This window comes from Oryzias latipes, chromosome 22 (genome assembly GCF_053564925.1).
Source record: "Oryzias latipes strain Hd-rR chromosome 22, Olatipes_Hd-rR_3.1".
In the NCBI taxonomy this organism is placed as follows: domain Eukaryota; kingdom Metazoa; phylum Chordata; class Actinopteri; order Beloniformes; family Adrianichthyidae; genus Oryzias; species Oryzias latipes.
The window spans coordinates 5,050,001-5,062,527 of NC_136258.1; the positions used below are offsets into that span (position 1 = coordinate 5,050,001).

Below are 12,527 nucleotides of genomic sequence, written 5' to 3' on the forward strand. Positions count from 1 at the left end.
AGAACATTTTTTTGGCTAATAACATGAAATAACAAATGCATTCAAAGGAATCAAGGACTTCTCTGGAGTCTCTGGATTAGAAATGAACCTTAAAAAATCTGTCCAGTTTCCACTTGAAGATTGAGATTCACCAGAAATCAACAGTATTCCAATTAAAACTTAACGTATATATCTCGGTATAACTATTGATAAACATTAAACAAATCACAGTGATGTTCATTTCAAGCCAATAACTGAACAAATGATCAAAATGTGGCTAATGAGAGATCTCTCTCTGAATGGTAAAATTCTATTATCTAAAGCTGAGGGAATTTCAAGATCTATGGGTCTCTGTCCTTAGAAATGTCAAAGCACATTTTATTTGGAGGAAAAAATGTCATTAGTTAAGGAAAAATGTTTGGTGTAACACCAAAAAGTACAGGGGCATGAATGTAATAACTTTTGAAACTTTAACAACTCTTTTAAAATAAAGTGGTTAGTTTATTTATTGAAAAGGGAAGACAATATCCGGATCCCATTTCACAACTGTATATTAGACATAATGGGAGGAATGGAGTTCTTGCTCAAGTGTAATTATAACGTCGAGAAATTACCCACAAAACTTTCATACTTTTACAAACAAGCCCTGCTGGCCTGGAAACTCATTTATAAACACAATTTTTCTCCATCTTATTTTATTTGGAATAACAATCTGCAATACAACAATAAACCCCCTTTTTTTCCTAGATGGTATGAAAATGATATTGTTCTGATAAGACAACTTTTCAATTCTCATGGACATCTTGTGACGTATGAAGAATTTCTTTTAAAAAAAACAGTTTTCCTGTTCCACCCAAAGAATATGCAAGAGTGTTAGATGCCATTTCAAGCAGTCTACTTCAATTGTTTACAGGGATAGACAAACACCAATCAATTAAGAACCCTGACAATTTTTCTGGCTGATGTGGATTTTTGGGTTCAGTTTCCAATAAGCAAATGAGAAATCTTTTACATACCACAATCTTACCTGCTGGGAGATTTTTTTGGGACTCAAAATTTGTGGACATAAACTGGACTTACGCTTGGACTATTAGTAATAAATACTGTTGAAATAACAAAATTAAAGAGGTGTCTTTTTAAATATTACATTCCATGTATCCTGTCAGAAAAACTTTGAGTAGATTTGAGGTTGACATGGACCTATCTTGTACATTCTTAACTGCATACATACAAATATGTTTTGGATGGAAGTGGGAAATTATATAGGAAATATAACTTTAAAAAACTGTCAAATCTTTGGATAAATAAATGATTCTGGGTTCCCTCAATGACAAAGTAGACAAAGATTGTATGTTTATTTCACATCTGTTTTTATTTTTAGCAAAATTCCACATTCATTGTATATGTATATATCTACATATTTATATATAATTTTGTTTTGGTTTTTTTGCAATGTGTACACATTTCAATTCCCTCTGAGTCATTTATTATGTTGTTTCTCAACAGTCTGAAAAATGAGGCGCATGTCTTATGCCCTCCGCGGCAGCAGGTGGCGCTGTGGAAGACAGACCCTACTCAGAAGGACGCGTTTCCTCCCCTCGCCACTCAGCTCTCCAGTGTCTCACACAGCAGACCGGTGCACAAATTAGCAAACAGACTAGCAAGTGTTCGCCATGCCGGCCCTCCTGAGGACCATCGCCCGCCGCGCTGCCCCCGTCTTGCGGAGCCCGTTCCCCGTCCTGCGGGCAAACATGTACTCAAAGCCGCCGAAGGAAAACATCGGCGTGGTTGTAAGTAACAGCTAGCAGCACAACCACAAGTCCTTGGGTTTGAGGTCACAACCTTCGCAGAGCAGGCGGGTGTTTCTTTTGTAAAAATCTGCCTAAAATGTGTCTTCGTCACTGAGCCTGATATAAAGTCGGCTTAGAGGTTGTTCTTGAATCCGTTGGAACGTTTTTTAATCCGTATATCAGCGCGTTCGGCCGCTAAATCAACCCTCTTCCTGCTAGCTAAGCTAACGATTAGCCATCTAGCTGCTCTGGAAATGTAGTTTTAGATTTCGGGGGTTTACAACCCCTTTTTTTATTTTACACAGATTTAAGCATCAAAGCGGCTTTTTATTTAAACTTTTGTGATTTGCCTGTAGCATAAAATTCACGACAGAGTAGTTTACCTTGTTGTGTGTTTGTCCTGTTATGTTCTGTTGCATAAAAACAGTTTTGTGTGCCTTAGCCTGTCTTTTTTTACGCACTGCCGGGTTCTGATCCTCTTCTTCTTCCATCCTTTATGCAGGAAACGAGTGTGGGATTGGGGGTGTTCACCTTGACCATCCTGGGACCGTCCGGATGGATCTTGGCCCACCTGGAGGATTACAAGAAGAAGGAATAGAGCGGTCCGGCATGCGTCAGCCCGGGACCATCATCACCACCATTCAGTTCTGCTACAGAGACAAACTGGAAGAAGTCTGACTGAGCCCACCCTTTACGTGTGATGGTTCCACTCCGGATCCCACTTCCAGCTTCATCATCAGTGACTCTGAATCTCTGTTGAACATCTTCCCTCAAAGGAGTTTGTTACATAATTAAACTAATGTTTAAGTCTTCTTGGAACTTGTTTTTCTTTGGTATCTGAAACGTTTCTCGTGTTTTTGTTGAAGCCACGCTTCCTGGCTTTTGAATGGATTCTCATTTGTTTGGAACATGAATTTGTGGGATGAGCAGCAGAGCTGAAGATGCAGCGTTCATGAGAAACGTGCCGAATCTGCTGCACTTGGAAAATACATAACATTGGTTTTATGATTCTAAAAAGTCAAGCTGCAACAAAAAGTCGTTACTTACATTTAAATGGAAACTTCTGTGCAGCACAGACAGAAGTTTTACAAAGTAGCTGAATTATCAAATTTGCCTCTCGTACATTAAAGACTGAATGGACTAAATCAATTGCAATGAAATGGGGGGGGGGCTGAAACTTTAATCATTGTCCCGAACTCAGTGTCCCATTTTAAACACCTTGGTTCCCTGGGCACCACATTCCAGTGTTCCCTCAGGAACCTTGGTGTTATTTTTGACCAATGTCCCTGGATGAGCATCAATTAACTTAGTCAGAAACTGCTTTTATCATTTAAGAAACGTCCCTAAACTGAGAGGAATGACTTCTGAGGTTGTTATTCATGCTTTTTGTTTTTAATTCTTGTTTAGATTACTGCAATTCTCGTTTTAATCACTCTACACTCAAAAGCCTGCAGTTGTTTTTAAATGCAGCTGCAAGGCTTTTAACAGGAACCACCAAAAGGGCTCATATTTCACAGGTTCTGTCATCCCCACGCCGGCTCACCGTCAATTTTAAGAGTCGATTTTAAAACTTTAGTTTTGACTTTTAGAGTTCTTCATGATCAAGTGCCTAATTACATTTCTCAACTGTTGGTTTCATAAACCGAATTGTTCCTCAAACCTGAACCAACTTAAGGTCCCAGAGACCTGCAGTAAACCTCAGAGGGACGTTGCTTTTCAGGCTGAGACTCTGGAATACCCTCCTCCTTTCTTGTATGGAAGCGATTCTGTTGCATAATTAAAAATAAAAGTCAAAACCAGAAATGCTTTTTCATTTTCAAAATGAAGCTGCATTTTTTTACTCAAATTTAAAATGAAAAAGCAATCCAACAAAATGCTTTTTCATTTTCTTCTTCAACACTGTTTATTTTGTCACTTTATCAAAAGGATGAAGAAAATGGTATTTGACATTTCATTTTCAAAAAGTTCCCTGGTAAATTTGTTGCAAAATTCATTTAGAAATGTCTAATTTGAAAATTAAAATGGATTAACAGAAATGCTTTTTCATTTTCTAAATGTAGCTGCATCAATTGATTCAAAATAAAAATGAAAATTCAATACTTCAAAATGCTTTTTCATTTCTACTTAAAAACCGCTTATTCTGTGTCATAATTAAAACGAAAATGCAAAGAGGGGATTGTATTTTCATTTTAACATCCACCCTGGGAACATTGTCGCAATATTCAATTCAAATAAGCATTTCCAGCGGGGAAGCGAGGCGATGACGTCACTGCTATCTCTGTGTGTCCGGCTGCTAAGAGACACAGAAATGCTAGGAGCAGACTGTGTTAGCGGCAAAGGAGATGGCTTTGTGACGGTTGTGAACTTCTTATGATTGTGCACAGCTTCTCAGGATTACGTAGTAGAGGGCTGCATTGGGATTGGGTCCCGCGGGACCCAACCCAAATCTCGCGGGATTGGGCGGTTTGAATTGTGCTGCGGGCGGGAGCGGGCGGCAAAAAAAAAACCCGCGGGATCAGTGCTGCCATGAATATCTCATGAATATATATTAGCGGACTACGTTAGGCTGTGCGGCTGTTGGATTCTTATGTACTGAAGCTGGAGGAGGGACATGAATCTCTTTAGTAATATCAATACAAATACGTGTTTTTTTCCTGCGGGACGGGAGACGATACAAAATCAATGCATCTCTATTACTGTGCGGGACTAAATTCTATGAGTTTCTCGGATGCGGGCGGGAGTGGACACACATATTGCGGGTGCGGGCGGGAGTGTAACGCATGCGTTGCGGGATTGGTCAGATATTCAGCGGGCGCGGGCGGGAGGAGTAAGCCCTGGCTGCAGCCTGCAGAACTGCTCAACCTAGTGGAATGCTGGAACGCGGAGGAATGGGCGGGAGCGGGATGAAGAAAATAGTCCCGCGCTGGGCTCTACTACGTAGCAGCATTTCCGTTTTCTGCGGTCCTCCTTCAGACGCACCGCGGACAAGCTTTTTTTCTTCAGACCAGCACCTGCTTTCGTATAGCGGAGCGCGACGCTCCCGATCGCCGAAGGCGGAAGTGCTGCTACAATCTGAGAAACCATCATATGAATTTGTGTTTCCAGTGGTGTCCAGAACAAAATAAAGGATGATGCAATTCCCACATATTTACATATTTATTTGCAGCTTCGTGCTGATTTTGCTGTTGGATGACAGCTGTAGCCCCATCAACAGCTATAGCAGATTTAACCATGCTAACATTTGCTGGTTGCACCAACACACACTCAGCGGGAAGCTGCAGGAGACTAGCGTCTGAAATGGGCTTTTATTACTGTCATGATTATTATTAAGGGTTTGCTCGATCTTATGTTTTTAAATCTGTGCGGTCAGTGCTTTTTTCTTCGCTGCAAGGAGGACCCGAAAAGACGAGTTGATGAACAATTATGACCAAATTCTTGATTGTAAATTACATCCAGTTGTTAAAGGATGGGAAGAAATTACACTTTCATTGACTTAGAAAACAATAACAGACAAAAAAAACTTGTTTTCCTGGTTGCAACATTTATTCTTTCAGTTTTTGGCGACTAAAAAGAACTTAGTAAAATATATATGTGAATAAATGTTAATAAAAAAAACAGAAAAGGGTTTATGAGTTTTGACAATCCTTTGTTAACAGATGAATGTTTTGGCTGTGACCACAGCAACATCCCAGCCTGAGCATCTTTCAAAAACCAACAACTGCTAACAGTCTGGTGACCTGAAGGAGACATCTCTGCAGTTTCTGATCAGAAAAAGGGGAGAATTTCCAGTTTCCTCTTTGATAAAGTTGTCCAACTAACTACTAACTACAAGTTCATCCCTAAAGTTAGTCTTTTTTCGTATTTATTGAAATTTTAAAAACAGTCTGTGCTGAATTTGGGATGTTCCACCGAGCAAAGTGACGTTTGTTTTCTCATTTCTCTTTTTTTTTTCCACAAACCAAATGAAGCTGAACTCAACTTTGAAAAGACTGGAGATAAAAGTTGAGGATTTGGAGGAAGAGTTTGGCCTGACGTGATGTCTTCTGAGGAGGTTGGTGGAACATGGTGTTCAGAACAACAAAGGTTCTGTTGTAAATCTGTGTTTATAATGCCGGATCTGACGATATCAGTCTAGTGTTTTACGTTCTTTAATGATCCAACTTACACACAGTACCATATTTTAGGAATTGTAAGGCGCACTTAAAACATGACAACATACGACTGTGTTCCTTTTAATCCAGATGACATTTATATGGATTACTTCTGCAGCCAACAAGGATGGAGGTTATTGTAAATGTGCTAATGTGGCTAACGTGTACATGTCTTTCATTTACATATTACTGACAAGGTTGAGAGTTAGTGTTAGTGTTAATGTTTGTTTTAGCGGTAGGGGTCTCAGTCTATTTCTAAGAGTGTAGCAAACAAGGTTGGAAGTTAACATAGTCACAACAGACTAATGTCTGTTTTAGTGAAATCAGTCTGTTACAAACTAGAGTAACTGTGAATGCGGTTAGTAAAGTCTGACTGACTGACTGACTTATCTCTGACTCTTTTCTCAATATGCCTTGTAGGTCGGTGCGACTTACATATGGCATAAATTTGAAAGTAAAAAATTCATTAACGATGCGCCTTCTAGTGGAGAAAATACGGTAAAATGATTTGCATTTGTCGTGTTTTTTGCAGTAGTTCATTTAGTCTCAGAAAGTGGGTAAAAGTGGCCGTTCAAAGTTTAGTTTAGTCTGTTTAATTTAGTTTAGCCATTACCTATTAAATTCTATGACTTCCTGTTCTTCATGATTTAATGTTTATTATAAAATTACCGGTATGAAGCCCATTGACACGACTTGTTGTACTATTGTACTATAGAAATTAAATTGTATTTAATTAAATGGGCGTGACCCTGCCTGGTTTAACACTGTGTGATGTTGTATTGACAGACAGCGATGTTCAGACTCATGAGTCATGAAGATGAAGCAGCAGTCGGAGGCCAACAGCTGGATGGACCGCCGAAGACTGTGAAGAAAGCTCACGTGTGTCAGCAGTGTGGGAAGAATTTCAGCCAATTAGGAGGCTTGAAATGTCACCTACGCATCCACAGCGGGGAAAAGCCTTTTCCCTGTGACCAGTGTGGGAAGCAGTTCAGGACCAGGGGACAACTGAAAAGCCATCTGCGCACCCACACAGGTGAACGGCCTTACACCTGTCAGGTCTGTCAGAGGAGCTACAAGGAATTGGGGCACCTGAGGCGTCACCAGAGCATCCACACGTCGGAGGAGCCGTTTGTGTGCCGGGTGTGCAGGAGGAATTTCAGGCTAGCAGACTCTCTGAAGCGTCACAAGAAGATTCACCAGAGAGAAAAGCTTTACATCTGGAGCAGAAAGCAGAGGATGCAGCTGCTGAACAACCACTGGCCTCAATAAACATCTGCATCAAGTCAAGGAAAGTGTGGAGCGTCTCTGCAGCAACAGGGAAACTATTCAGTTTTAATATGGCAGCATGGTAATTGGAGCGCCCCCTGGAGGACAGGAGGCTACAGTATTCTTTTTTGTTTGTTTTTTTGTCTGGAGGCTATGGAGGTTTAGTCCTTCTGAACTGGTTTGACTCCTTCAGGAACCACCAGGAAAGGAGGTTTGGTGATGATGTTGCAGCCTGGAAATATTCCCTTTATTTACTTAAATTGACCAAGATAAATGTTTTAAGAGAAAGGGCAATTTTTCTTTTGGTCTTAGCATTCTTAGGGTAATTAGAGGGCCCACAGACACCATACTGATCATGCATGTACTGCAATCAGTGGGTCTGAGGCCTAAAGTTCCACTCTGATCATCTTTTGACTTATTCTAAAATTGTTCCCAGCAGTCTTTTAATTAGGATTATGCTGTTTTTAGCTATAATTTTAAAAACTGTGGTGTTTTCTAGGACATAGTTTCTGTAAAGCAGCAGGAGTTCATCAGAAATTCTCCACTGAGTTGTGGGCTGATCTGTTTTGGAGTGCAACCCCACCCCCCTTCCCTTTCCTCTTACTGAAAAACTCTCTGTTTAAATGCTCTTCCTCTATCTTACAGCCCAGACTTAACATTACTAGGGTTAAAAAAAACGGCTTTTTCAGATCACCGTTTTTTTCAGACATAATATTTCCATCCGGCACTCCAATCATGAAGCAAACAAGACTTTGTTTTGGTGAATATTTTGTGGAGGTGTAAACATGCAGGTGTCCAAACACAAGGATAGAGCAAGAGAGACATGTTTTTGTCTAGTAAACTTATAATTAACTTATTGTTTATGTAGGGGGCTGATTGTAATGTCCATTGGTGTAGTGTACATGTTTATTAGCATTAGCATTAGCAGTTAGCTCTGTCACTTTTATAATCCTAATTTTCCTTCCTCTTTCCCTCCCAGATTAGAGATTTTCTGACCCATTTAGATTGTAAAGACAAACACCTGTCTGCATTTTGGGTTTTCATCTTCTGGTTGGTGTCTGGTGAGGTCCATAGCTGGTTCCAGCGGTTCCTGAATGGCTTAAACCAAAGTTTGCGTCCCAGCATGGAGGAACGGCATCAGCTGACTCAGAAGCAGCCGGAAATTTCCTGATAGAATAAGATAATCAGGGACAATAATTATCATCCTGATAAATAAAAGATGAATAAAACCGGCCTTTTCTGGAAGAAGCGATGCTCAAAACACTCTGCTGCTGCTGGACTGACGCGCTGTGCCCGAAAATGAACATAGTTTTAAAAAGAAAAGTTTAAAATTAACTTTAATTATTCAATTCAATTCAATTTTATTTGTACAGTAAACCCTTGTTTTTCGCGGGGGTTACGTTCCAAAAAGAACCCGTGATAGGCAAAATCCGTGAAGTAGAAACCTTTTTTTTTTTTTTAACAATTATTATACAATTAAATTCTCTATTATGCATTGAAAAGAAAAAACAAACTGTTTTACAGGCTCATGCATTTTTTTTCACAAATAAAAGTACTTTAGAAAAGGTTTTTCAACAAATAACTTCTGTACTGTACTGTTAAATAATAACTTTAATCATCAATGTGAACAGAAGGCTTCAAATCGCGGAGATTAGCCCCGCCCACCGCGACCCGAGAGTAATTGGATTAAACGGGAGAAAATTTAAAATGATTATTAATGATTATTATTATTAAAAAAATACAAAGTACGGTCAGACAAATAGTGACTCAGGTGTATTTCACTGCTTTTGAGCCGCTGCATCCTGACTCCGCTCTGCAGTCTTTTCTCCCTTAGAAGCCCGCGGTGCAGCTGTGTTTGTTCAGGAGAAGAACACAGAGATTGACGGTTGCTGTTGTCGCTCTTTTTTCCATGGGTTATAGAGAAACTCGAAATTGCAAGATGATTTGCACGTATCTGTTGTAAATTTGGCAAGCAGATTTACGTACGTGTACATATTAAACTGCAACGTTATTGACGCGCAGGTAAAGAAGAAGCAGAGTGACTTTTTAGCCAATCAGAATGCAGAACACAATGCACGATGCAAATCCGTGAAGTAGCGAAACCGTGAAAAGTAAACCGCGTTATAGCGAGGGATCACTGTATAGCCCAAATTCACAACAACAGTCGACTAGATGGGCTTCGTATCGGTAAATTGAAAAAGTTCAACATAAAACCAAAAGGATCATGAATACATAGAATTCAATTGGAAAATACTAAAATGAACTAACAAACTGACTAAGCTAAACTGGACATCCCTGTCCTTAGACCCGCGAAGGGGGAAAACTTTTAAAAAAACGGATTTCGGAAAAAACGAAGAAACCTCAGGGGTGTCCACATGAAGGAGGGATCCTCCCCCAGGACGGACAGGGGATTTACCAGAACTCATAGAACTCCACAGCCAGGTGTAAGAGCGGGAGCAAAGGCGAGGTAGACGGTCAGGAACAGGAGCACGGATGAGCCAACGGGAGTCTGGAAGCACTCCCACTCCCCAGGAGGGGAGAGGGAAAGAGTGACAAGACATGAATCGCACTGCACCAAACAGAGGCATGGAGAACTAAATTATGACATTATTACATTTATACATTTTTAAAATTGCATTTATAAATGTATTTTTTAGCCGTTAATTGATTTTCGTATCCCACCTCTGGTGGCAAAGTTGCACATTGCTGCATTCAAGTGCGTCCGAGGCTGAATTTTGTCCCATTGGTTGTCACTAGGGGTGCAACGATACGCTAAAATCTCACTTTGGTTCAATTCATTCAATTTAGGGCTTAATTCGGTACATTTCGGTTTGGGACTGCTGTTTAACAAATCTGCCTGATATGAACTGCTATTTTATGAAATATTATTTTATTGTTATTTATTGTGTGTGTTTGTGTGTGTTTTGCTGCCGGACACCTGAATTTCTCCCTTGGGAGATTAATAAAGTTTTTATCTATCTATGAATCTATTTTCTGTATTTTTTTGGTACAAAAAAGTAAGGCAGAAAAAAATTACTTTCAAAATGCATTTATTGGTTTTAAATAACAATAAATAAAAAAGACCTATGTAGATGATCTGCTTGATAAAATAAGAAAAACTATTAGCTGCCAGAAACCAAAAACTTTGGATGCTTAACACTGGCATGAAAAAACATTTTACGTTGCACTTTTCTTTTCTTGTAGACCCGATTGTTACTGTCGGTGATGGTGTTTTAACTTTGTTAATAGATTAGATGTGTTACTGTAGCATATGCACGCTATCTTTGTGTGACAATGTCAACACACAACATTCGACTTATCCAATTGTCTTTTCCCTTCATGGATGCTGACAACAAAGCCAAAGTGTTCCCACACAGAAGGGCGGAAGGAGATGGGGGGGGGGTCCTAATCTCTAGCCTCGCGTTTGCATTAGCCATATGTTGACATTAATGAGTTATATCGTTAGAGGAGACACGCTTGCTTGAGAAGCCTGGCCACCGATGGCGGAGTGCTACGCCATCTTGGTAAGGTCGACGGCGCACACATGACAATCCTTTCTAATTCTTTTAGTGGCATCTAAGGTGGTTTTATATAATATATATATATATATATATATATATATATATATATATATATATATATATATATATATATATATATATATATATATATATATATATATATATATATATATATATACATCATTTGTTGTTGTTAAATAAGAGAAACAGTCAGCCTTAAAAGCTCAAACTTTAATGAAACATGCATAGTTGCAGGACTTCTTACACATGAAAAAATTGTTACAAAACTTTTTAAAAAATATTTTCTAAACATTTAGAAGTTTGAGACCTCTTTCACATGTAATTTAAATTATTTAGAAGAGCCCAACAATAAGTCAATATAAATAATAGATAATAATAATAATAATAACAATAGATAATAATAAATCAATAGTAAGTCAATAAAAATAATAAATTATAACAATAAATAAATAACAAGTCAATAAATAATAATAATAAATCACTAACAAGTCAATTAATAATAATAATAATAATAATAAAAAAAAATTAATTAATAAACAAATAATAAGTCACCAAAAAGTCCAAAAGTTAACAATAGATTTACCCTTAAAAAAAAAAAAAAAAAAAAAAAAAAGAAAAACAATAGATTTATCTACTGATTCATGTGAGTGATCAATTTGTGTAACACAGATGATATGGTACCGGGTTTCAGGCAAACAGTCTGGCCTCTTATCAAAATGTGTTACCACAAAATGCTTTGAACATAGCCAGACTGTGTACTATTAATGAAGCCCCTGCAGCATTAAAAGAAAAAAATTATAGTACTTACCTGTCAGATATTATGCCTTCCTCCTTCGTAGACTCATTTCTCCGATTTTGGCAGTTGAAACCCGCACAATGAAGTAGCATTTTGCAAAAAATGTGTTCACATGCCTTGCAGCAGTGACTTGACCTCACCAAGATGGCGGTGCTCTCCTCCAATGAGGAACCACGTGATGTCTCCTCTAGCGCTAGAACTCATTGGTTGACATGCTTACTGTCCGTCACCTAATAGTGTCTCGGAGGAAACTCATGGCTAACATTAGTTAGCCCCGCCTATAGCCACTAAGACTCATGGGAAGTGTGAAATCTTGTGTGTTGAATTCTTCACCATCACTGAGAGAGCTATGAAGAGAAGTGAGGTTCATGTTGTTACGCTGTTCGTGTGTGTTCATAATAAATTGGATTTATTGCCGGACAGAAATTGAAGGGGATTTAGCACGTTAAGAAGAAGCTCACAAGGCCTCCCCCTGCCCCTCCCTATTTCAAGAAATCCTTAAATTAAAACATGAGCATAGATCTATCCCATCAAATAAAGTAAGTGAGCAACTTATTAGGGTCAAACAAAAACATTTTGAATTTGGCGATTAACTTCTTTCTAGGCAGCTACGTGGTTTACAGGCCAGTAGGGCTATACATAAAATACGTTCAAAATCTGGCGAGATACTAATTAATACTAAAACTATTAATGATAGATTTAAAGAATTCTATGAGGAGCTTTATTTATCAAAATCCAAGGGTGACATCTCTTCATGGCCAAATAAGTTGAATCTTCCCAGGTTGGATGATGCAGCTCAAAATTTTTCCAATTCCGAAATTACCATTCAGGAAATTCTGGATGCTATTAAATCACTCTAAAAAAGCACACACTAAAAAAGCATGTTGATTCAATTGTTCACCCAGACCAAACTGGGTTTATTCCTAAAAGATTTTCCTTTTTTAATGTCAGAAGACTGATGAACATTATGTACCATAGGCATTGGGGGAGTTCTAAGGTGGCT

The 12,527-nt window shown here is 38.7% G+C and overlaps 1 protein-coding gene and 1 non-coding gene across 2 annotated transcripts; both read left to right on the top strand.

Annotated features, from left to right (window-relative positions):
- The first annotated feature begins 1,544 nt into the window (after positions 1-1,544).
- On the top strand, positions 1,545-2,581 carry cox8a (cytochrome c oxidase subunit 8A). Its single transcript, XM_004082751.5, has 2 exons — positions 1,545-1,769; positions 2,272-2,581. Exons 1-2 carry the CDS (start codon positions 1,653-1,655, stop codon positions 2,365-2,367), a joined length of 213 nt encoding a protein of 70 aa, XP_004082799.1. The 5' UTR covers positions 1,545-1,652; the 3' UTR covers positions 2,368-2,581.
- A 2,873-nt stretch (positions 2,582-5,454) lies between these two features.
- LOC101170560 (uncharacterized) lies at positions 5,455-7,203 on the top strand. The gene is made up of 3 exons (XR_013653236.1): positions 5,455-5,613; positions 5,738-5,820; positions 6,707-7,203. It is a non-coding gene; the product is annotated as an uncharacterized LOC101170560 (transcript).
- The last annotated feature ends 5,324 nt before the right edge of the window (positions 7,204-12,527 follow it).

Excerpts from the sequence above, each read along its gene's own strand:
- cox8a (XM_004082751.5), top strand. The coding sequence starts at position 1,653 with ATGCCGGCCCTCCTGAGGACCATCGCCCGCCGCGCTGCCCCCGTCTTG. Across the intron at positions 1,770-2,271 it reads AGGAAAACATCGGCGTGGTT|GAAACGAGTGTGGGATTGGG; the intron begins GTAAGTAACAGC and ends TCCTTTATGCAG.